We start from the raw sequence: 25,576 nt of genomic DNA on the forward strand, positions 1-25,576 counted from the left end.
TCCAGAGTGGATGGTTCATTTTATTTCTGACATTCAATTTTTGTAAAATAACCAAGGCAATGCCAGGCGTAAAGTCCAAAACCGTGGAGCATTTTAACAGAACACAACTGGCATTCAGAGTCAGGTTTTTACAGATCAGGTCCTAACTTTGTGTGTGGAAAAAAAAAACTAATGAGACAAAAGAAAAAGATAATTGATAAGAGAAACAAAATGATCAGGCTTTCTGAGGTAAATCTCAACACATCTGTCAAGTCGGAGGCAACGGTTTTAGACAGCAGTGCTAACTGTTCTTTTACAAAAATGCTCATTAAAAATGCATCCAGAAAATAAATATGTGGCCTGAGTGCACTGTGTCAGCTTTAGATTCCATTCCCATATTTGCTTAACATTTTCAACATTATAGAATCATGATTTTGCAAAGTATTCTGATAAATTGAGTGTCAGAAAGGAGTGTCTTGCACTGTAACATCTGGATTTCAGATGTGAGATTGATTTCAGGGACAGTTAATATACAGGCAATAGGTATCCATATTTCTCCTGGTTTTTTGGAGATCATTTTGAATTAAAATATAATGTATAAGAAAATGCACACATGACATTGAGAGCACAGTGGCTTGTTTCTGTGGCGTTAATTCAGAAGCAAGTCAATCGAGAGCAATAATAAAAAAATAACTGATGTTAATTGAGATGCAGTGCATGGATTGATGGCAAAAGGAGCAACAATAAGGATTTATGCATTTGGTTGGCACATTAGCTCACAGACAAATAGCCTAACCTGTCACCGATTTTACATGTAGTCAATCCCACAGCTGAAATCTCAGATGTACTTGAATGCAAATAATGCATTTAAACGTTGAAAATACTGAATGTCCCTAAACCTTTTTTTTAATTATCAGATTAATAGGTTATGTAGTCAGAATATTAAGTATATGAGCATAGAATACCTTAACACATTTGATGTTAAACTGTCCCAGACAGTATGAAAATACTTGTCACAGTTCATAGCCTGGAGAGTGACTGCAACACCTGCAATTTCTCCAACATGGAGTATAAACTGAGCAAATACATCTGGAATCAATAGCTGACGGGCATCTCTGCCAGTTATTTATTGTTTAATACTGCAATGCAAATTCACATACAGTTGCAAATGACTGTCATCACCCTGTGGTGGCATTTGACTTTTTTTTTTTTTTTTTTTTTTAATCTTGCAGGTGATCTCTCTCTTGCAATGACACAACTCAAGTGCTCCACGATGAAAACCAAATGTGTGTATGAAACTGATTGAATCTTTGTAACCATTTCAAGTGCTTCGTTTGAAATCGACGTCGACAGAATGGAGCTGATAATAAAATGAGAAGTCATTCAAGAATATATGTTCACCTTTCTGAAGAACATGTGCAAAATACATCAAACTCTACATTTCATCTCTTTAAAAAAAAAAAAAACAAACAGAAAAAAAAAAACACAGTTAAACAGCGTTTGGCCAGGTGTGATCCTACATTGATCATGTATTCATTCTCAGCCCTGCAGCCAACGCTTCCCAATGTCGAGAATAAAGTCATTCATCGTAATAAGACCTTAAGTAATAGTGGTAGTAAGTAATACTGTTGAGAGTTAACTAGTGCATCTCCTGTCCGTCTGCGTCATGCTGATCCCACTCCTAACAGTAGAGGGCACTGGAGTGATCACACCAGCTTGAGGACGCGTCATACAGAGTGGAGACGCAGTAACACTGGCTGGTCTCACAGATCAGACGGCTTGGTTTCCCCAAAAAAGCTTCTTAGCCAAAACTTTGTCTTTGTTCACAGGCATGTAATGTAACAAAGGACACTGACCCACTAGGAAGCTTTGGAGAAATCAAAGCCCTGATCTTATTTATATATCAACACTCCTCTGGTTTAATATAGATGCCATACAGAGCAACATTTATATACATTACACATAAACAGATTGGGCTGTTTCCTCGTACACAAACACATCAGAGGGTATTTGGTTGCCGACAGCCACAGAACAGCTTTGGAGCGTTGCTAGTATAAATGACATTAGTGCAAATGCAACCCAAAAAATAAAATTAAAATAAAATTTAAAAAATGGCAGAAAAAACATAGTTGGTCGCAAGGTTAGAGCACACTGGGGACAAACAAATAGATGCTATGGTAACAGTGGCAGCGTGCAAGCTGTACGTATAAGCGTGCATCAGCATTATCAAGTTTGGAAGTCTTTCAAACACTCAGACTTCTCCGCACACACACTTCTTCCTCCCCATTCTGCCCCATCTTCTGGGTGGGTGTGTGTGTGTTTGTGTGTGTGTGTGTGTGTGTGTGTGTGTGTGCTAGCATGCGTGGGGGGGGGGGGGGGACAACAAAAAAAAAAAAGATGCTTTCCTATCAAATGGCTCAATTTGCTGGTAGTAACATTTCATGGAGTGAAGTGATTGAGCAGCAGGAGGATAATGATCGTCTTTGAAAACACTTTGATGTGACCGGTTTAAGAAGGAGTTGGATGGAGCAGAGTGATTGGCTACTGCCATGGAAGAGCTTCAACGATCCCTGGATCGATGGCGAACTTGGGATGGATTGGTTGAATGTATTTACGAGTCAGCTGAGCTCAGGAGGATGAGTACCATGAATGAAGTAAAACCAACTGAGCTCCTTGCCACCTCTGTTACACTCCACATTCTGACAACGCTGAAGGATCAAAATACGACTGCAAATGCAACTGTGGCCTCTGTTGCATGTCACCCACTCCCTCTCTCTTTCTACACCTCGTTTTCAGCCCATTTGCGTGCTGTCCAATAAAGCAGTAATGTAAAAATGATCTTAAAAATAACATTTCTTTAACAGTGATACAAAAGTTTGGCGATGAGGAGTGAACTGTTTTTTTTTGCTGGGACCAGCCAAACAACTTTGATTCAGATATTGAAGCAGTGTAATAGAGACAGCTTCACTGCAACACTCGACTACGACCACACCATGTATCCTCTGCTTAGCGCCAGGCTTTAGGTCATGTGATGGCCTCGAGAAACAACATTCAGTCTCTGTTAATGCGTAGTACTCACAAATATGCCTAACTACTGTCATCCAAAAGTGAAAACAAGAATCTTTATCAAGAACTGGTGGAGATCTTTGTAGACTTATTGAAATGTTAAGACTTTGTCACTGTTCTAAAATGCAACCCTCAGTGATCAACAGTCTATAAAGGCTCCCTAAACACCCCACCCATTCCTCGTTAAATCATGGCACACACGGGACAACAGAGAAAACCCAAACACTATGAAATGTACAGTGATGAGAGTGAAGCTGCACAAACAAAGGCAGGATGGGAGCAACCATCACATGAAATGTCTGGGATTGAAATGAGAAGGACATAAGCATTATTTCACAAATGTCATTATGTGTCCAGGAAACAGCAGTAATGAGTGATGCCGTACTTCAGTTTCTTCCAGGATTTCACATTTCTTGGACTTGATGTTGAACTCCCAATTATTTCTGAGATGAGATTACTGCTTTCCCTTTTGCGTTTTCTTATCACATCCCTGGATATCATATGTGGTTGTAAAGTTTGAACTAAATTAAAATTAAAAAAAAATATGCCTACCCTGATAAAATCATTAGTGGCATAAATGTTGTCATGGGAACACATTTAGATAAGCTTTTCCAGGACAATTCCCTAAAAAATTGGCAATATTTAGCAATTTTTTTTTAATGCAAAGAGATGAATATCTGTTTGTTTTTCTCTCAGAATGGGGTTGGGGGTTGAATTTCTGTAATGATGAGACAGCAAAACCCCTGGACAAGTAGAATATAGGCAGATAATTGGCAGATGGAGTATTTAGATTGTGTTTTTATATGTGCATGCATGTACGTTGTGTGTGTTACGATGGGGCTCAACTCATGGAGGAGGAGACTGTTCCTCCGAAGATGGAGAGGTCTGGTCCGGCTGTGATGATGGACCAGTTGATGACCCCTTGCTGTCCGGTGGGGAGTCTGGGTTTTGCTGAGGCGTGGGCTCAGGCTCAGGTTCAGCAGGTGTCGTGTCTGACTGGGCCAGTAGCTGTGAGGTTGAGTGCTGAGATATGGAGGGAGATGGAGGAGAGGGGAGCATGTCCAATGTGTCAGAGGAAGAGGGAGAAGACAAAGACGTTGGATCTGAGGGCGACTGGTTCTGCGGAGACTCAGTCACAAGTGGGGAAGAAGGAGAAGAAGACGATGAGGGAGCCTTGTCAAGGTGCTGCGGAGTACAGGAGGAGGAGGAAGATTCTCCAGCTGACATGGCAGGTCCATTATCTCCCTCCTGCGTTCCTGTTCCCTCCTCCTTCCTGTCGTCAGGAAGAACGCCCTCTTCTTTTTGCTTCTTGTTGGCTGGTGCTTCTTCCTGGCCTGCAGGGCTCTGATTGGCTGCAGGAGTGTCTTGGTTGGGGACAGTGTTAGCTGGTGATTGGCTCTTAAGTTGTGAGTGACAAAGAGGGCATGTCTCCTGGACATAAAGCCATTTCTTCAGACAGCCAGCGTGGAAGAAATGACTGCATGGAGTGATCACAGCACTGGTCATGTCCTGGAAGGAATGAGCACAAAAGAAAAAAAACAAACAAAACACACAGGTTGTGTTGTTAAGTTTCCTTTGACATTTAATTTGTTTCAAAACCACTTTGGTCGATGTTTAAGCAAATTTCGCATTAGCATAGCTTTAAATTGAAGCCTGTAATTTATCCTTCCTGCATACTCTCTAGATAAACAAATGCACACAGAACCGGCCTCTACCTGGTAGCAGATAGCGCAGATGTCATTGTACTGCTCCAGCTGTGTGTTGCTCGCTGTGGGGAGGCTTTTGATCTTGTTTACAGCGTCTCTCCTGAGCAGGAAGCTTTGCCAGCCAAGCTGGGCTCTGAGCCAGACGTTGTAGTACGAGTGGACCAGGATGATGGTGCTGCCCATAACACTCCACTCCCCGAACACCGTCTCTGACACGCCGTAGCACACCACACACACTGCAACCTGACAGAGGAGGACAGCAGTGACAGTGAGGCCGTATCGTATGACAATGCTTTTGTTACATGCTGCCTTCTCGTTTGTGCTCCCTGAGGATACTGTGTACTGTCAGCTTGTGTTGGTACAACACTCACCAGGAACTCCAGTAGTCGGTAGGTGCCATTGACACAGTAGATAACTTCATCCATGTTCTCGACTGGAGCCTTACGAAACTCCTCGACCATGAAGAGAACGTAGATCAGCAGAGTGCCGAGGACCTGAGGGTGACGAGAGAAAGCAATTTGATGTTATCCAATCCAATAATTAATCTCAGACTATGAACACTAAAGGATCCACAGGCAGTGGATGGCATTTTATTATGTTATCTCTGACTATTTGAGTCAAATTAATTGAATAATTCATTGTGATTTTATGTTCTAAAATCTTCAAACACAAAAAAGGCAGTCAAACACCTCTGTGCTCTATGTGTGTGTGTGTGTGTGTGTCTGATCTGCTGTCCGCGTCCTTGTTACCTGCAGTGAGGTGAGGATGGAGGAGGAGATGATGATGAGAAGCCAGAAGTCCATGTGGAAGAACTGACAGATCATATAGGCCATGTAGGCTGGAAAGATCAGCAGGAACAAACACAGAGACACTGCTCGGAAGTGCTTCCACAAACTCCTAAAGGACAGACAGAGGAGGGCGCAAAAGAGATGATGATCAGCTCCATCTGTCCCAACATGGGCATTTTACTTAAACACAGTCACGCTCAGGGTACCATTGTTTGTCCAAAGTAATGTCTGCCGTTTGAGGTAATAAACAAATATGCTGGTTTTCATCTTTTACTGTATTGTCCACAATTGACATTTGTTTAAGATTCAAGAATATAATTGGTAAAGAAAAAATATGCAATTAAAAAACAAACATAAAAAATGTTTTTGTTAATAAAAAACAAGATGTATGTTAGTTATCTTACTTGTCTCTGGATGCTCCCAGGGCCAGGACTATGGGGTCTGCTATCTCCAGCATGGACTGCAGAATGGAGGCAACAACAATGAAGAGGATGATGGAAAGGAGGAAGGCTCGGTGGATGACCTGCAGCTCAATGAGGCCAGTCTGGACAGCGAGGATCAGCAGGGTGATGCCTTCTGTCATCCCTCTAAAACAGACAGATGAGAAACAAACACAGCAAGTGATTAAAAGTATGTAGAAACATACCAACAGACACCCTCACTGTGTGCACGCACACAAACACACACACACACACAAACACACACACACGCTGACTGACCTGTGCATGGTGTTGTCATTCATAAAGGCTCTGTAGCCTTGCAGGTAGAACTTGCAGAGTGTGAGAACTCCCAGAGCAATGAAAGAGACGGTAAAAACCAAACCCAGTAGGGAGTACGGTGTACTACAACATTCTGCAATACTGGGGACAGGAAGGATGGAGAAAGAGAGTAAAGAATAATTACAAGACAAGGCAAATAAACAACAAACAAAAACAGAAAACTATTTACCATACCATGAACTCTACCATTACCTATTAGCAGTTTTAAATTTTTTGATCAAGCTGTTGTATTAATGGGTAATAAATAACAAGGAATTACAAAGTTTCCTGATTTCCATGAAAGTTGTACAAAGCATAGTGAAAGTATATTTTACCATTGTTTGTACAAACATGTACAATGTGTAGTTTGTCTTATATGGTGTTTACTTTCATACACAATACTGGTTTCTACATCCTAGTTCAGGTAGTTTAGTACATCATATTTATGCCATGCGTTCTATAAGGCATGTGTCATACAAACATATGGGGTAACACATACTATGTGGGACTAAATTTGTGAAGTTCTGGCAAAACGGCACTCTACACCTTTGAGCTTCTGATGTATAATGTGTGATGTTTCATAGTTTTATAGTGATGCTATGCTCCTACCTGGTAAGAAAGAGGAAAAGGAGCCTCTCTCTTGAGGTAGGCTGGTCTCTGGTGCTAAAGTACGAGTAGATCTGCAGAGCGAACAGTAGCAGCCAGAAACACATGAAGAGAACTGGGAGGACCAGCTGGTTCCACAGAGACATACCCAAAGCTAGCAGCCCGTACACTTCCACCACCTGGGGAACAGAGAGAGAGACACAGAGATGGAGAAAATAAGAGACAGAGCAACATTAACTTCATATATGAGAACATAATAGTACAAAAATGAAAAAGCTTGTGAAATTAGGCTAAAGCGACCCAGTTAACTGCTGTATTACCTGAGCCAGCTCCCTGTAGGCAGTCTTGGCCAGGTTATATGGTACCAGTAAGTTAGAAGCCAGGAAGTAAATGACCTCCAGGCCTGTGAAGATCATGGAAAACTTATTGATGAAGACGATGGTCTCCAGTGGGACCAGACACAGTCTGGCCACCAGAGGGAGGAGGTGAGCAGAGAAAAGCCATATCCTCTTGGTCTGCATCACGCAGGAACATAGCGTGCACACTACCAGCTGACCTGAAAGAGGTGCATAGACACACATACACAAAGATGTGCACACATGAATATCCACATTGTTATCACTATAATTTCCATCTCAAACAGCTTTTGTTGATGTGTTTGTTATTTTTGTGGAATTAAGAGCTTAAAATGAATTTTAAAAAAAAACCTCGTGTGAGAGTATTTATATCTGTATCAATGTCAGGTAGAAAACACAAAAAAAATTTCAAAAAGAAAAGAAACCATTTAGTGAGGCCGCTTTTGTATTAAGTAGCTTTAATCCACCCCCCACCCATCTCTCTCTCTCTCTCTAGCAGTATATCTTTATCACTAAGACCATGTTATTTTCGCTTTCACAGGCTTTCACTGTGCAGTGAAATCAGCACTCAGTATGTCCTATTTATAGCACAGGAGACTCCATCTCTACTCTCCAGTAAGAAGAAAACAGGTCCTATAGACCCAGGAAAACAACAGCTATAATATTTCTAGTTGGGGTAGAGGTTCGTGTTCAGTGCGGTTTGTACAAAAAGTGGCTAAGTAATATTACCATATTACCTTAAAGAGGGGGGGTGTCTTTTTTACATAGCCGAGAAATTTTAATCTTTTTTAACTGTCCTTTCTACAGAAAGGTTGAAGCACCAACAAGTTAAAGACCAGTAATTCTGGAGCTGTTAAGGGTTCAGTGTCTTCCTCATGGAGAATGGATGCTGGCTGTCACAGCCTGAGACTTGAGCCTGGAAGCTCAAGTTGAGGTTATGTCTCTCCCTCCCTATGCAATTCATTGTCCATATATTATTCCAGATGCGTGGGCTACCATAAAGGAGGAAAGAATGAGAGGTTGGACTATCCCATTAGATAAGAAAGGAGCTACTGAACTGCATCCTCCTGCCTGTGTTTGGGTTTGTGCATGGTGCAGTCATTCCTCCTCATGGATACATGTGTCTTCATGTAATATCATACCTATGAGTGCGGTGGTGAATCGGTTCATGGAGAGGGGTTCCAGGTAGACAGGTCCTTCATAGCCAGACTCCAGTTCACTGCGGACATAATCCCTGAAACAGAGAGGTCAAAATGCTCAATTTACAGGGAAATTCATTATGACTTATTGTATACCACTGCCCTACAGTACAGCTCAACCCCAAAAATTTCTAGCACTTGCCATCAAACTGATACAGTACATTTTACTGTGCAGTGACTAAAGGCTATCTAAGAACGATAACATGCCATTGTAATGACACTATGGTATAAATTAATTTTTCTAAATTAATCTGCTGCAAGTCTGCTTCAGATTTGTAAATAGCACTATGGTCACCAGGTGCCATAGTGTTATTTAATCTGTACTGCACTTTTCATTCGCAGTGAATCTCAAAGTGCTACAGTGTTAAAAACATATAACATACAGCATAAAGAAAATAACAAACGTTAAGATGAAAAAGCCTTCCTGAATAAAAAGGTTTTTACACCTGTTTTAAAAGAGTCTAGGGTCATGACTGCCCTCAGATGGTTAGGAAGGCTGCTCCTTGTATTGTAAGTAGTGTGTGTGTGTGTGTGTGTGTGTGTGTGTGTGTGTGTGTGTGTGTGTGTGTGTGTGCAGTGTATTTGTACCTTGAGACTTGATGACCAGCAAACAGCAGCAGGGCCGTAAGGACGTACAGGTACAGTTTAACCAGGTGCTGACGAGGCAGGGTCAGCAGCACCAAGCTAAGGATGTAACCTGTACCGTAGTCACATACGCAGACACACACAAACAGACACACACGCAACAGATACAGTATGAGACAGTAAGCAAAAGTAAAAAGTGAAAATATATCCATTACAAATGCATCTCTAATGCTTCCTGTGTGAGGACCATATTATGACAATCACAGAAGTGGTGTACTGAATGTGTCTGTGACAGATGTTTTTATTATGCAATTGTAGGGAACTGTTTTTGATGTTTGCTGTGGATCGAACAGTCACTGCTGCCAATAGGCTTATTGTACAACAGTCAACTAACTAAAACCACGTCAAAAAAAACTCCACCGCAGTTAGCAACAGTTACTTTGGTTTTACTGCCTCTCTCTCCCTTTTTTCTGTCTGTCCACCCGCAGCGCTCATCAGCACATACCAAGCCTATTGGCTCATTTACCAACTGCAGCCAACTCTGACAGCACACACAGACATGCACAAATACACAAAGAAAACTCAACACTGTGTTTGTCGGTCTTCTTTTAGCTTGCTCAAATCACAGTCTGACCATCAGACTTTGCTGTGTCAACTTCACCCTCACATTGCTGTTACTTTCTTTCAGTGCTTCTGTGACACTGGAAATACATCTGGCCTGCTCCAACTATGCCTCACTAGCTCCCAGTGTCTATGCTGCAAAGACCTTGTTTTATCTCTCCATGATTGGCTCTGCGGTAATATGAGTCAAGGATCTTTTATGAAGCCTATTTTACTGTGTTCAGGGAGGTTGCTGACCTTTTGTGAATGAACAACACCTGTTAAAATGGTGTGTCATTATTTGGATTACATAGTTAACCGCAGAGATAGACTAACAATAGATGTAAACATTCTGGCAAATATAAACACATTTGCTAATCGACATTTAAGTGGAAATGACTTATCACACAACTGGCAACCACTCAGTTACAGTTCAACCCAGGGACACAGCCAGGAGGAATGTTTTAGAGCCACGTTTCACTGCACTGAGGGAATGTTCATCACTTTGCTACCTTCATCATCGAGGTTATGTTTTTACCAGCTTGTCTGTCTGACTGTCAACAGGAGATGCCAATCAGTTATGGATTTTGGTGAAATCTGATGGATGAATGCACTTTGACATGGTAGAATTGTGGTGGTGATCCACCACTACAAGGTTTGTGTATTTTAACTGTTACGCTAAGAGATACAGACTTGATCCAACCATTATTTTAGAAATCAATTTCCCTTTCATTTAAGTGAATACAAGCCACACTATCACAATCACAGATCAAATTCCCAGCATACAACTCCAGACGTGGGGTTTCTGCTTTGGGCAGATGCCCCTGCAAACAATTGTTAGTGTAGGTAGGTGGAAAGCCAGTGAGGTCATGTTCTTGTCACTGCACTAGCAATTACTAGATGGCGTGAGCCCCTACTCACATTGTTCTCTCCTTGTGTAGCTTTCCACTGGCAGGTGAGAATGAACTAAAGTGTACAGGGACGTGGCCAACCCAAAACTGAGGGAAAAGTTGGATAACAGTTCAATGTTGACGGAGGTTGATCTCTCTCAGAAAGCCTTTTTTTTTGTTCTTGTTCCAGCCAAATCTTTGACTGCTGTTTGGCAGAGCTACCTACACACTTGACACTGGTATCACATTAATTCTCACTGGCAAAGCTGACTCACACTGCCAGAATACCACTGCTCGGGCCAGAACCGCACAGCTGGAGGAGGAAAACTGGGTTCAGGCAGCATCCATCTTTTTTATTTTACCGTCAGCTAAATCAGATGGTTTTGGTCACACTCCACTTGTCGTCATGCCAGACAATCCCTCTTGACTGTCCTGAGATCACTACAAAGCACAGCCTCATGGCTAACTGCCTACCACCATGTGTGAGCATTTTGAAAATGACAAAGTTAGGTACAGAAGACTGACATAGCTGAATGAAGAAAAAAAAAACAAAACATGCAAATCAAACCAAGAGAGGCCAAATTGTGACTGTTGGAAGCTACTGATAAAGCCAGCAGAACATGAGCCACTTTAGCTGATAACCCAGTCAAATAGTCCAAACAAAACACCTACACTGCGGGTTATGATAACTTCACTGATAACACTGACATACCAAAGGCTACAGCCTATTATAAACGTGTCACCTTATCCAAATGTGTAAAATGCTAATCCCAATCTTCTAAGAAGTGTTAATACAGAGAGGAATGTATTTATACTGGAACAGGATATGTGTGTGCGTGTGTGTGTGTGTGTGTGTGTGTGTGTGTGACACCAGTACTGACCTACGTAGTGCAGGTAGAGCGCCAGGTATTTGTACTGGAACAGGGGGTTGTTGGAGAGGCTGGAGCGCTGGATCTTCTGGAAGAAGGAGCTGACATCCCAGCGGTACAAGACATCCAGCAGCATAATGCTGGGAACACGCAGACCCACATTGAGCACCGCCTCTACACGGTCCTTCACTGCCATGGCCTCAGCTTAACCTCTGATCGGCAGGCAGAACTGACCACTAAGACGGGAAGTTAACAGTGGGTGCGCTGCAGAGAAAATGGGGACAAGGCAAAGAAAGAAGGTGGAAATTTAATAGGTTGCAAGGGAGAACAGACTGTAGTTACAGAGGAGGAAAGGCAACCGGTAGCAAAGGAGGAGGAATGGGGTGGGAGTGAAGGGAGGTCACAGGAAGGTTGAGAGAGACAGACTGAGGAAGCACAGAGGGAAGCAGAAGATACAAACACTCAAAAAGAAGCAATACTGCTATCAGCAACTGGTTAGCTAACAGCTAACTATTTTACAACCCAAAATTACTTTTTTTCTTAATAGTAAATTTCTTGGTGGCTGGCAGTATAGATCAATAAACCAACCAGCAAAAGCCAAGGTTTCAGCATTTCACGGGTGGGTGGTGCTAAATTACCACTTTGGATAACAACTGTTATGCATCCAATTCCATAAGTCTATTCGCATTTTAGGGTTCGGGTTAGCAAAACAAATGCGTACATCTACTCAAAACATCTGCCAAAACATGGGAGAATAACGCTATAATTTATATAAATTGACACTTATTTAGTTCAGTGCACTGATGGGTAAATGTTTGAGAGAGCCAAACTACTACTTGGAGCCTATAAAACTACTATCTAACCATTTAGATTATTAAAACAACACTTGGAAAAATACATACTTGTTGGAGCTCAGTGAACATAAGTTACATCATCATCCTCAAAAAAGGCAGTGCTTGCAAGTATTTTTTGATTTAATGACTAAATAATTACCTTTGTGAGATGAATGTGAAGCATATTGGTCATTTTCTACACTGTCAACCAGAGACCAACATTAGTGGAGCAGCCATCATCAGTAACAAATGAGACCAGCTGACCAACACAAACTGCAGCATTAAACAATTATAACCAACTCTGAGGTGAAGAAAAGAACTTGGTGCTCAGTCTGTTTCACCTCAAAAACCCTGTGTCTGTTCAGCGTCTTTGACAGTGATGACTTTCCCTGGAGCTAACAGTGCAGCAGAGAAGCTGCTCTCCACTGCTGGAGACAAAGCGGAGTCTCCGTCTCCCCCTCATTTTGATATTTTCATACAGGCAGGAGACTGTAAGATGCTGTCAACTTTTTAAAATAGGGCCGCGGACCACCGTGTTTCCCACAGAATTAGAATTAGTCTAATCTATCTGCAAATATTTCAATTTCCAAGTCATTTGTGACAAATAAGTAACTGAATTAAAGAGTTATGTTGCAAATGTATTGTCATTTTATGTAAAGCATTGTGTTATCCTTTTTTTCCAACTCCCGTCCCAAAATCGTCACAAAATGAATTCAACATTATACCCTCCCTGTGCCGACGGGAGGTCCACTTGAGCCCTGCATACTTACTAATAACTTATTTGAAGAGACTCCAAGATGTCATTTGAATGGTCAGCTGATCTGTCAGCTGTTGTAGAAACAGCTTTAATGTAGTAATATTAATATATGTGACTGTAATACAGCAGATCAGGAAAACTATCTGTGGAATGACGGTACCAACAGCAGCTTTTCATATACATAAAATAAAAATTACTGAATCATGAATCAATAACAAAAAACACAACTTTTTTTCTTCATAAGCCAAAGGCTTCTTTTCTTCTTTTCCGTTTCAAGAACGTCTCAGTTCCTTCAGGAAAATATGACGCCGCACAGCTGCGTGTCTCCTGTAAAAATCATCCTCAGCCTGAAAAGAATGTCAGACTATCACAAGCTAAATAAGTTACATATTCTGCAGGCTACAACTGTTTTTATTGCTTCTTTACGTCTGTTCTATTCTTTCACTTATTAACGGATTTAAATGGTCTATTTGTGTCTTATTCTGTAACAGCCAGACACTGTTATGGATCTATAATCAAATAATAAAACATTGGAGCAGTTATCAGGTGTGTTAATTAATTGTAATTAATTGTACATGAATGTTAAGTTTTAACTTTTACCTAATAATTTCTACATATTGATAGCTGAATTATATTTGACATTTAAGGTGCTGTACGTCTTGAGTAGTTGTCGTCTCCTCAAAATGACGCTGGAGTGAGCGAGGACGTCCTGTTTGATTAATTAAATTCCTCCGTCCTCACGTCTCTTCCTCACATCTCTCTCTTACATCTTCGCTGAGAGGGGCTGAGACGCAAGGAAGAGACGCAAGGAAGGGAAGCGAGGAGACACGTCCTCCTCTTTTTCTCTGGTTTTACTGGTGGACTACAAACCAACGTTAAAGGTGCATGCCGCCACCTAGTGTATCGGAGTGTGTAACATCATGCTATTCACAGACAGGTCCATTGTCATGTGTTTGTGAGAGACAGAAAGAGAGGAGGAGAGAGACAGAGTGGGAGAGAGAGATAGAGATAGAGAGAGAGAGAGAGAGAGAGAGAGAGAGAGAGAGAGAGAGAGAGAGAGAGAGAGAGAGAGAGAGAGAGAGAGAGAGAGAGAGAGAGAGAGAGAGAGAGAGAGAGAGAGAGAGAGAGAGAGAGAGAGAGAGAGAGAGAGAGAGAGGAGAGAGAGAGAAAGAGCAGGGTGCGCAGCTCCAACAACAGAAAATCAATATGTGGCGGGCAATGTTGATATTGTGGCGGTCTGCCACAAACAAATGAATGTATGGGAAACCATGGACCATTTATCTTATCTGCGAGTTATGTTTCATATTGTATTTTAGTGGACTGAGGACACCAGTGAATGGTTTTGCACAAAGTCTACCTGAACAAGAGCCTGAAAATTGTGTCCCTTTTCTATTCATTCAATCGAGAATCGGTTTTGAATCGAGAACCAAATCTGCATTGAATAGGACACACAAGAATCTGAATCAAATCGAATCATGAGATTCCCATAGATTCACACCACTACCTAACACTACTGCCAGATACAACTCTCCTCCTCCCCACACTTAAGTGTGTCATGATCCTCTCTGCTGCTCATACAGGAATGCAGGAAACATGACCCTGGGTAAACAGCTAGTCTGGAATAGGACATTAAGCAGAGTTCACAGGAATGCTGCACAGTTGTTCCAGTTCTAAAAGTTAGATTATATACAGTACAATATCCAAAGACTAGTTTGTACAAGTAGTGGCTACGTGGCTACTGAACGATTCACCCACAACTATGATTTACTTAGTCAAATCTATCGGTCAATAATCAATCTAGACTTGCAAATGCATCCAGGCCTTTGTGTTTGCTGCCACACACCAACCGCTTGCACAGAACTTAACATGAGTGCTGCATGAGCAACTGTCAAAAACCTCTATGTTACACTACCAGGTGTTTTCATGCAGGTGCAACTCTACATCAGACTTGACAAATTAGGCATACAAGCAGAATCTGCTTATTCACGTACAGTATATGCCTCCTCAGTTTTTTCACAAACTGTTCTGTTTACATTTATATAATCATAGCAGTTACACTTCTTCACTGGTTTACACTTTTACTAGACTGTCAATGTGGGCTAAAATTTTTATATGGAAATATTAATATAATTTGGATAATGAAAAATATCTGAAATTCAATTTGGAAATCTTTTATTTGCAAAACAACCAGATGGGAATGTCTTTCAAATAAATATCTGAAAAAATCTGTACTGGAGGTACTTCAATATATTGATGAAAAAATCCAATATTGTCATAAAGCTGTCCTGCTCTCTGATTTGCAACACTGCCTTGCCGCAATAGCCTAACACAATCCAAGATATTAAAAAGGGATACATATAGTACTTCTGTATGTATATGGTATGGCAAACTCTGATGGCTGACATTTCTATCTCCTTGCATATTGTCATGTCACCAAACATGCAAACACTCATGACATGTTCCATACTTATCTACTTTAAGAATAAATACTAATTGAGACACCTGAGTGCCACCTGTATATAACATCAGATACGTTACTTCCCACTTTTATATTTCTAAAGCTAAAGATTTGTATTTATATTCTATTTAAATTACTGCTGCAAGACCATATTCCCTATCTAGAATTAAATGCATCAAAACAAATAATCAATGAAACTGATTCACTAGACCTTTATGTAAATCGAACACTCCTAATGTAATCACTGTGTCAGAATCTAATTTAACCCTTCAAGTGATGAGAAACTTCCCATGGTCATCGACTTCAAGACAATCTGAATATATTGCTTCTGTCAGGTTAAGTGATCCTGCTGTAAATCTATCCATGACACACCTACATCTGTCTGCTTTTTGGAAGACTTAAAGACCTCTGATAAATCAATCACTGATAGCCATGCTCTCACCCAGCAGCATTGAGCCTGTTATGAATTCACAGTGCGCAAAAGGGTAATTTCAGAGAGCAACATGTTGCCCTTTTTCTCTAAAAACTAACAGGGATAGGAGGACATTGACTACAAAGCTCCTGTTGGCTTTTCCCAGATCTTTTGTTTACAACCCAGCAATTTAGGTACTGCAAAAGGCTGTATCTTGCTTCAGGCGTACTTTATGGGAAAACACACCAGGGGTGCTACTTTTCAAATAAAAAACAGCTTGAAGCTGTCCTCCGTTGGTCAACACGCATTATTTCACAGAAGAATAAAGTTTGATCGCTCAGTCTCGCACTTTTGAAAGCAAGTCTCCAGCCTGTTTCCAAAGCCTGAGACTTCCTCAAGGTTGCTAATAGCAGAGTTTCCATCCATTAATATCCCTGCAGCCCTGGACAGGATCCTAATAACTTACATAACTGTGAATTCACTACGACTATCACTGGCTAGAGAGAGATCACTTCGCCGAATCCAATCTTATATAACACAGCCGTCTACCACTCTACTTTTATCTGTCATAATCCATTAACAGCTACAGGACATGGTGTGGTAGGACTTAGTCTAAATGAGTGTATTTATATTATTACTCGCTTAACTGAAACACTGGTACTACAAACGTCATGGATGAGTGAGTGCTGCATCGATTATGGTACGTGATGAACTCTAGTAACCCTGCTGTCTCGACGGGAGAGAGAGGAAAAAAAACTATCCCCTCTCTGCGCCGCAAAACACTGCAACACTTTGCTAACTAGGCTGGTTTGTATGTTGCAGGGCAATAGAGCACAAACAAAGGAAATAAACGACCTCGGTGTCTCTACACGTGATGTGTCAAGTTAGACATACGAAGAGACACACAGATAGCTATAACCATGTTCGTGCTGTGAAGGGATGATGAGCTGCATCGAGCAGGCAGCAGGCACAGCGCCAACAATTCAAGCTAACGCACTCAGCTAGCTTCACTGTGAAGTTAGCTACTGTCAACAAACGAGCCCATTTAAACACAACGGGGAATAAAAACAAAGACGACACTATAGCTAGACTCCAACAGCCACCACAAATATTCACGTAAAGGAAGATAGCTCAAACCATTTGAAGATTAGCGTTAGCACAAAGTGCCCCCCCCTCTACTAACGTTAGCCACTAAGTACTTCTGTAGCCTAGCTAGCAAGCAGACTGGCGCCCAGCCAAAACTAATAAGAAAAAGAGACAACTTACATTTGAAGGACGATGTTTGCAATATGTACAACGGTTTCGGGATGCGTTTCGGGTCGGATATCGACCATTTTAACTCGGCACCGCCCGAGTTAACGGTCCTCTCGATGGAAGTGCCTCACACTCAAAGGATGCGGCCCGTCCGCTCATCTCACCCAGCAGCCATTACCCTAAGTACCGATGAGGATGTACTGGGCATGCGCAGTATGGCCCATGGTGGTTAAACCAACCCATACTGGAAAATTGTAACTAGTTTGATCCCTTGTTGTTGCTCAGTACTTTAATCTTGATGAGGAATTATGGACCCTACTTAGCCTGGGTATTTAGCTATAGTCTTAAAGGGCTGGTTCAAAAATTTTCAAGTCTGTCTTAAGACAACAGCCAGGTGCCCAAATGAACATTGAAACAGGTTTTTCTGGCCATAATCATTCCTCCTGTTCATACTGATCATTAATTAGAAGATCCCTTCATAATGCACTATGTCAGTGATGGGGGCCAAAATTCACAAGCCTCCCTCTGTGCAAAAATGAATTTTAAAGTTTACCTGAAGCTAATATGAAGCTCCAGTCATCTAAATTAGTCAAATCAAGTAGATATCCATACTTCCACTGCAGCTCAACAGGGAAACACTGTCCGAGGAAACACAAAGAGGGAATTTGATGCTAAAAAGACTGTAAATGTGGCAGATATGCACTTAATATAATAATAATAATAATAATAATAATAATAAAATAATACATTTCATTTGTACTGCACTTTTCATTTGTAGTGAATCTCAAAGTGTTACAGCATTAAAACATACAACACACAACATAAAGAAACTAATAAGAGTTAAGATGAAAAAGCCTTCTTGAATAGAAAGGTTTTTAGGCCTTTTTACTAACTCAAACTGCTGAAGCCTCACATAAGCTTCAGATAAACTTTAAATAGCTGTGTGGACACTCTTTGGATTTTGGCCCCCTTCACTTACATTGAAAGGGGATCTTTTAACAGCCAGTATGAACAGGAGGAATGATTACAGTGAGGAAAACCTCTTTCAGTGTTCATATGGACACCTGAATGTTGTTTTAAGACACACTTGAAAAATTGTGAACCTGTCCTTTAACATCTGTGCATTGAGATTGTGATCAGAATTAGAGTTGGGATAAGGTTTAGAGTGTAGGTCAGTCACTGAGCTGTAGTGTTGTTAAAATTTAGAAGTTTGGGGCATATTGTAATTTTTTTTTTTTTTTTTTTTTTTTTTACAAATTACTTATGTAGTGTAAGTGTAAATATTTGTTGATTATACTGTATATTTTAATTGGAACTGTAATTTTTGCTGAGGTAACAAATAATGGATCCAAATAAACAATTAACAACAAGTGATTAGAAATGAATGTAGTCAAAGTTCAGTTTTCAGAAGCAGTTGAAATGATATTAATATTCTTCTTTAATATAGATGAATTTTAATAAGAACGGATGACATGCCAGGCAAATCAGTTTGCAGGTAAAATATGACCCCATCTCATGCACTGGACCAGAGTTGATATCTTTAAGTGCACAGACACAAAATACTTCATTTCACCAGGATAATGCACTCAATACCACTGCTACTTTACAGGGAGTCCAGAGAGTATATTAAAAATAAACCATTAAACATACCAAACAGTAGTTACAGACTGTGCAGCCTGTAAATCAAATGTACTGATTTGTAGTACAGTGGTATTTATCTAGTGGTCAACAGTGAACAAAGTTTTCCTGTAAAAGAATAGGGTGTGCACATTATTTGCCCTGAATTCACTGATTGAATTGCAGAGTGTTAACATCTGTTACAGTCAACATCTACATTATCATTATTCAAAAAACATCTAAAAGGAACTCTAATTAGCAAAGATTTATAATGCTTCATGAATTTCACTGTATCGTAACTTGTAAACCAGCTTCTTGATAAATTGTGCATTTCTATCAATTTTGTATTATTGCTTAGTCCTGAAACTTTGATGATGATGCAATCATTGTTTTTGTCATTATTTCCCCCTTTTTAAGTAAGACTATTGCTATTTATACAGAGGAGGTATCTTCACAAGCCATTTTGGCTTCCAACTTCTCCTGCACAATGTTCAAACTTTTTTAAATTCGTATTGTCTTTTATAGATAGATAGATAGATAGATAGATAGATAGATAGATAGATAGATAGATAGATAGATAGATAGATAGATAGATAGATAGATAGATATATGAAAATAAATTAAACAAACTAAGTAAACAAAGACTACAGGATCTCTGTTGTTTCTAGTGTTTCACATGCGTGATTAATGATAGAAAATGTATAAAACATAAAATAGGCTACACCTAATGTTTTAGTGATCAAAAGCTTTTCTTTTCTTTTTTTGGCTTCATTAGATGTCATTTTCAGGATTAAGTAAGCAGAAACTATCATAAATTACTATTATTATTCAGGAGCGCTTTTTCATTTGAACTCTTTTAACTATTTTCTTTAAGTTGTGTGTTGTATGTTTTTAACGCTGTAGCACTTTGAAATTCACCACGAATGAAAACTGCAGTGCGAATTAAATACATTATTATATTTATTGTAATTATAAAACGATTTTATTTCAAGCTAGAGCTTATAGCGTGGTCACTATGGTAACGAAGCTTTGCTCCTACGTCACTACCGGCAGATTTCAGGACGCAAGGAAGAACACAGTGTGCGTCCCTCGATGAATGAAACTGAACGGCAAACTTAATTCATTCATTCAACTTTTCGACGAAAACTGAGTGTTTGCCAAGCATTACATGTTAGCTTGCTATATCAGGTAAGGATACCCAAACCGTGTAGTTTAGTCAGCTAATGTTAGCTGGTTGGCTGATTGCCTTACATTGCTGCTAGTCCGTGTTAGCCATCTCATGCTAAAAATATCAACACCAGAGACTGTCAGACTATCTTCTCTGATTAGGTGACATTTTGGCCGTTGTGTCTTAAATTAGCCAGCCAAAACAACACACGCTTAATAGACGTGATGTCAAGTTTTGCTCTCTGTGTTTCATTATTAGTTACTTTCTGTGTTTTTGCTCAAGCTACAACCAGTTAAAGTGTGGTAACTACACCCTGACATCTCTCCTGTTACTCTGCCTGTTCTCCTCTCTTTTGCAAGGTGTGCATGTTTGTTACTGTAGCTGCCGGAAATATTTGCTTGAAAGTGTGTGCACTTGTCTGTGCGCCAGCTGCAGCAGAGTGTGTGTGAGTGTATATGTGTGTGTGTGAAGAGCCCTTGTGAGCCATGTCAGTGTCAGTGATCATAAAGTGGGGAGGTCAGGAGTACTCCATAAGTTCTCTGTCTGAGGAGGACACAGTGATGGACCTGAAACAGTCCATTAAGAGCTTGACTGGGGTGCTGCCAGAGAGACAGAAACTACTGGGACTCAAGGTTAAAGGTGAGAGGGCATCAGTGATCGCAGGTGCGTTATACTTGGGGGAGCTAGTGTAAATAATGCCATATGATATCCAGAATGGGCTGACAAGATATCAGGACTTTATTCACCTTCGTACTCGTGCATTATTGTTAACTAAAGTATATGTAAGAAACTCCTCTCCTGAGTGAAATAAACTTTTGATCAAATAAATTCACCCTTACATTTCCCCAGGCTTTGGCTACATTAATCCATAGTCATGATCAGTCAGTGTTTTATTTGTACAAACATGCCCATTTCTCAACATGCTTGAGTGTCTATTTTCTGCACCTGTCTGTAGTCTGTAAATCATTTATATTTTACTTAAGCTTTGGTGGGGTTTTTTTATTGCTAAATTAATCTCCCTTTTCTCCTTCTGCTCCTTGTTTCTTTGATTCCTGCCTCCAGGTAAACCTGCAGAAGATGAGGTGAAACTGGGCTCTCTGAAGCTGAAGCCTAACACTAAAATCATGATGATGGGTACCAGAGAGGAGAGCCTGGTAAGTGGTATGGTGACAGACGATATTAACTGACTATAAAGATATCTGGTTGGGACTATGACTGGCGAACCAGTTAACTGGCAAAGTGCCTGATTTGAAAGAGTAACCTGAAAAGCATCACATTTTATTTCTGACTGGTTATTTTAGAAATTGGATCACCAGCTAGCTCTGATCGACTGGTCAGTAAGTGGTTGGTTAGGTGATGATCATGCTAGCTGTTAACTACAGTTTTGTCATTTTTGTGGGCTCACATGTTGATTAACCAGTCAACTGGATGGTTTGCTCTCTTATGTTGTTGTGTTAATGGTTCCAGGGGGCTTACTGGTACAATTAAACTGTGCATGTGTTTTCTTTTGTTTTGTGAAGGAAGAGGTTTTAGCCCCTCCCCCAGAGAATGACGATGTGGTCAATGATTTTGACATCGAGGAGGAGGTCATTGAAGTCGAGAACAGGTCAGATATTTTTATGTGTCTGTAAAGAAGCAAGGTCGAATTTGTGGAAAGGAAAGGAAATATATTTGTGTGTGTCTGAGAAAAAATGTTGATCCTTCTCTCTAGAGAGGAGAACCTGGCTAAAATAGCCCGCAGAGTGAAAGACTATAAGGTGGAGGAGCTGAACCCTCCCAGAGAAGGCAAAAGGCTTCTGGTGCTGGATGTGGACTACACACTGTTTGGTGAGTTACAGTGACACACATCTAACTGGGGCACCACTGACTGTACAGCTTATTAAAGCATAGCATGCTTCTGTAAACACTGTACATTCAATGTAACTTTACATCACACAACATTTCCGCCTGTTTCTTCTTTCCACATGTACTCATGCAAGAGTACCAGATATAGATAGAAAATATCATGACAGATAGAAAATATTGCCAGATTGATATAAATTCTGTATTTTTTCTGACTGTTGCTATACTCAGGATTACAGGATGCTTTGCAACATAGAAATATATCACATTCATCCCCTCACATGGACACTGTGCATTGATGCTTGCCTCCTATGTGTGTTTAGATCACAAGTCATGTGCAGAAACGGGTCAGGAGCTGATGAGGCCGTTCCTTCATGAGTTTCTGACATCAGCCTACGAGGACTATGACATCGTGATCTGGTGTATGTATCTTCTCTTCTTCTTAATATAGTCTAAATTGGGAAAAATTGCATCCATTACAGAAGATGAGTATGAGAGAGTGGTTGTTAAAATATTTATCACTGCATTTCTTTGAAAGTGCAACATTTACAGTGTAGATACAAACAGTAGATATGGGGAGAGAGAGTGGGGTATGACTTGTAACAAAGGTCCTGGGCTGGAATTGAACCGGGCATGTTGCAGTTAGATTGTATGTGTCTTAACCATTAGGTTACAGGACGCCTCCAGTGCAACTAATTTTTTTGTTTTTTGTTCATGTACTAAATGCATATCTTGTAACCATTAGTTGCTTTTTACTTCCTCTGTGTGCTGATACCCAGCAATCAATCTGCTTATGGAATATACATCTCATACGTGTGTGTTCTCTCCTTAGCTGCTACAAGTATGAAGTGGATTGATGCCAAAATGAAGGTACGTATTCTATTCCTCTTGCTGTGTTTTTTTTTTTGTGTCGTCTACAAAGATCAAAGTATCACCTGGTGTCACTGGTCTGTTACTGTTACTGTACTGTACCCGTTTTTGTCAAAAGGTGGCAGTGTTAATCAGTTTAACCTACAGTATTTGGGTTCAGAGGGGAACGGAAGATAACATTACGTGTGTGTGTGTGTGTGTGTGTGTGTGTGTGTGTGTGTGTGTGTGTGTGTGTGTGTGTGTGTGTGTGTGTGTGTCTAGGAGTTGGGAGTGACAGACAACCCTAACTACAAGATAACGTTCATGCTGGACAGTGCAGCCATGATCACGGTACACACCCCTAAGAGAGGGGTTGTGGAGGTTGGTACACACACAGTTCCTTATAAATGAAAATATTGGCCTGTTTCACTGCTGTGATTATATATGGCATACATTACTGATGGAAACAAACCTTTCACAGCAGAGGAAAGCATTTATATTTAATTTTAGGGTTTGTCTAGTTTGGTGGGGCTTTACCTTTGGACTATGTATTATGCCTTTATTTGTGCTACACTTTACTCTGCACTTTTACTATGGCTTTATAGAAAATCATGGAATGTGTAGCGAGGTTAAAACTCTACAAAAGGGGAAAATGTCTCTTTGTCCTTAAATTCACTTAATATACAGCAACAGCATGGCAAGCATGGTGTCTAACTGTCAAACAGTGAGGGCTATTTTTCCCGTATAAAGTGGAGAATGATATGTGCATCACATACTTTACCTGTTTATTTATGTTCTGGAGAGCCCTCCACTTCTGCGGGTGTGACTTCATGTGGAGGGACACTGGAGTGCTAGTGATGACAGATCAGTTTGAGAAAGGGCCATACAAAAACACAGAAACACACAGGAATAACATGTCTCTACGTGAAGTTTTCGGCCGAGATTTGTTGCTGTGTGAGAAGATGATATCACTGATTCAGCATGTTTGATGGCATGTACACCTCCAGGTGAAGCCCTTGGGTGTGATATGGGGGAAGTATGAAGAATTTTACAACAGGAAAAACACCATTATGTTTGATGACATCGGACGAAACTTCCTCATGAATCCACAGAACGGACTAAAGGTAGGCTGCCAGCAGCGTTGTTGCTTCTCCTATTCCTCATCATAATTGTCAGCATTATGCACATGTTGTGCTGAAACTCATTTTGTGTATACGCTTGTATGTATTAGATCCGCCCCTTCATGAAGGCCCATCTGAACAGGGAGAAGGACAGGGAGCTGTATAAACTGGCTCAGTACCTAAAAGAAATTGCAAAACTTGAGGAATTCACTGGACTCAACCACAAACACTGGGAGAGGTAAGCTCACATACTGTATGCTAAACTGTACATTAAATATGCCAATATAATGCAAATATTACATATATATCTATATACTGTATATCCAAGAACACATTTTTTTCAAATCTTTATTAATTTACCAGAATATGTGTGAAATATGAAACATGTACATCAGTATTATATGTATGGAATGTGTGCCTGTGCGTGTAGGTACCTATCTAAGAGGCAGCATCACTGAGGAGGGACTGCATCCTTGGCAATAACGTGGGCTGGACGCTACCATCCCATCATCCAGTTCTCACACACAGATACACATTAAGTCGGCAAATTACAAGTCCTTCATTCCAAACCGTAATACATATCCTACATTAACCCTGCAGCTACCACTGAGAAGCTCAGGACTGAGATGGGCTTCCCAATTTATGTATTTGCATGTTCTCTGTCCCTCCCGAGCCTCTCATATTTTTTCCAAGTATTGTTTCTGTTTACATTAACAACGGCAGTTACTACCAGTCTAAGTTATAGATTGTATGCCTGTGTGGAGTAAAAAAGAAAAAAACTACACACCACAGGCCACCATGACCCACAAACTCCTACATACCTACTTCAGTCAGGTTTGTAAGATGCATCAAGTGCACAGTTAAACTGTCTGGAAATATTCAAGATCTTGTAAACCTGCTCGGTTTTCCAGATGGGTGGGCTTTACAGCATCTGTACATTAGCAAGTAAAAACAGATTATAAATATGCATACTAAAATTAAATTTGAACGTGTTGAGAGTAATGGTCTAAATCAAAGATAAATCTAAGCCCTTGAGCATCATACAGATGCCTGCAATCTACACAACTTGACATGTAATAATATGCAAATAATCCTGAAAGGTAATGTGAGTTTAAACGTTGATAACATTGAGACTGGTTGTAGCTAAAATACTTTCATCAAAACAATTGACTGTCGTGCATGTTTTGATGGTAAACTTCCGTTATTTGTTGTTACTTGTATGCAGGGGTCACTGGACACAGGCCAGTGGGTCGGAGGATGTTGCACATTTACATACTGTACGCACATAGATGGTCAGGTTTGGGTGTGTGTGCAAATTTGCAGAGAAATGTATTTGTGTTTTTCTGTGCATTGAATTGTTACATTTACCGCACACACACTCAAGACACGTGGACGCACACACTCAAGACACGTGTAGGATTACTTGGGTTTTTTGTTTTTTTATATGGAACTCAATAGATTCTGTAGTTTTGTTAAATTCAAATTTTAATGAACAAAGTGAGGATGATGGATAATGACGGTATTGCAAGAAACTGACAGAACAACATGTGTATTTTATGTTTTTTTTTTTTGGTAGCTCCTGAAACTAATGTGTCTGCACTTATTGTCAATGTTTATTTTAAGTTATGGATGAAGAAGGGGAAGTGTTGGGGGAAGGGGAAGGTGGTGAACACCAAGTAGCACCTGAAGCTCTTAGAAATATCAGGGATGTGATTTCTCAGATTTTGTCAGGTTTACAGCTCTCTTAGAATTTCAAGTCCTTTTCATTTCTTGAGACCTGCCTGTTTGTGTTTTCCTCATCACATCCCTGACATCCTGGCTGTAAATACGACAATAAACCTTTTTTTGTACCTAAGTTGCCTG

General features: G+C 40.4%; 2 protein-coding genes across 3 annotated transcripts; one reads left to right on the forward strand and one right to left on the reverse strand.

The window, feature by feature from the left end:
- Positions 1-17,333, reverse strand: LOC137195786 (RING finger protein 145-like). Its single transcript, XM_067608404.1, has 12 exons — positions 17,129-17,333; positions 11,415-11,666; positions 9,047-9,155; positions 8,402-8,493; positions 7,224-7,459; positions 6,907-7,082; positions 6,259-6,399; positions 5,944-6,126; positions 5,501-5,648; positions 5,123-5,245; positions 4,761-4,994; positions 1-4,554 (listed from the first exon to the last, which is right to left on the reverse strand). The coding sequence occupies exons 2-12, from the start codon at positions 11,596-11,598 to the stop codon at positions 3,892-3,894; spliced, it is 2,289 nt and encodes a 762-aa protein (XP_067464505.1). The 5' UTR covers positions 11,599-11,666; positions 17,129-17,333; the 3' UTR covers positions 1-3,891.
- Positions 16,442-25,568, forward strand: ublcp1 (ubiquitin-like domain containing CTD phosphatase 1). Of its 2 annotated transcripts, none has more exons than XM_067608407.1 (11): positions 16,442-16,562; positions 20,261-20,540; positions 20,964-21,055; positions 21,422-21,507; positions 21,613-21,728; positions 22,067-22,165; positions 22,576-22,613; positions 22,875-22,973; positions 23,600-23,716; positions 23,824-23,951; positions 24,144-25,568. In XM_067608407.1, the coding sequence occupies exons 2-11, from the start codon at positions 20,387-20,389 to the stop codon at positions 24,169-24,171; spliced, it is 957 nt and encodes a 318-aa protein (XP_067464508.1). In that variant the 5' UTR covers positions 16,442-16,562; positions 20,261-20,386; the 3' UTR covers positions 24,172-25,568. The 2 variants fall into 2 exon arrangements, with proteins under 2 accessions (XP_067464508.1, XP_067464507.1); XM_067608406.1 differs by lacking the exon at positions 16,442-16,562 and adding an exon at positions 19,787-19,921.
- Positions 25,569-25,576: the final 8 nt, after the last annotated feature.

Source organism: Thunnus thynnus, chromosome 13 (genome assembly GCF_963924715.1).
Source record: "Thunnus thynnus chromosome 13, fThuThy2.1, whole genome shotgun sequence".
NCBI classification, from domain to species: domain Eukaryota; kingdom Metazoa; phylum Chordata; class Actinopteri; order Scombriformes; family Scombridae; genus Thunnus; species Thunnus thynnus.

Excerpts from the sequence above, each read along its gene's own strand:
- LOC137195786 (XM_067608404.1), bottom strand. The coding sequence starts at position 11,598 with ATGGCAGTGAAGGACCGTGTAGAGGCGGTGCTCAATGTGGGTCTGCGT. Across the intron at positions 6,127-6,258 it reads AATGACAACACCATGCACAG|AGGGATGACAGAAGGCATCA; the intron begins GTCAGTCAGCGT and ends TGTCTGTTTTAG. Across the intron at positions 5,649-5,943 it reads CTGGGAGCATCCAGAGACAA|GAGTTTGTGGAAGCACTTCC; the intron begins GTAAGATAACTA and ends TCTGTCCTTTAG.
- ublcp1 (XM_067608407.1), top strand. The coding sequence starts at position 20,387 with ATGTCAGTGTCAGTGATCATAAAGTGGGGAGGTCAGGAGTACTCCATA. Across the intron at positions 21,508-21,612 it reads GTCATTGAAGTCGAGAACAG|AGAGGAGAACCTGGCTAAAA; the intron begins GTCAGATATTTT and ends CCTTCTCTCTAG. Across the intron at positions 22,166-22,575 it reads CTATGACATCGTGATCTGGT|CTGCTACAAGTATGAAGTGG; the intron begins GTATGTATCTTC and ends TTCTCTCCTTAG.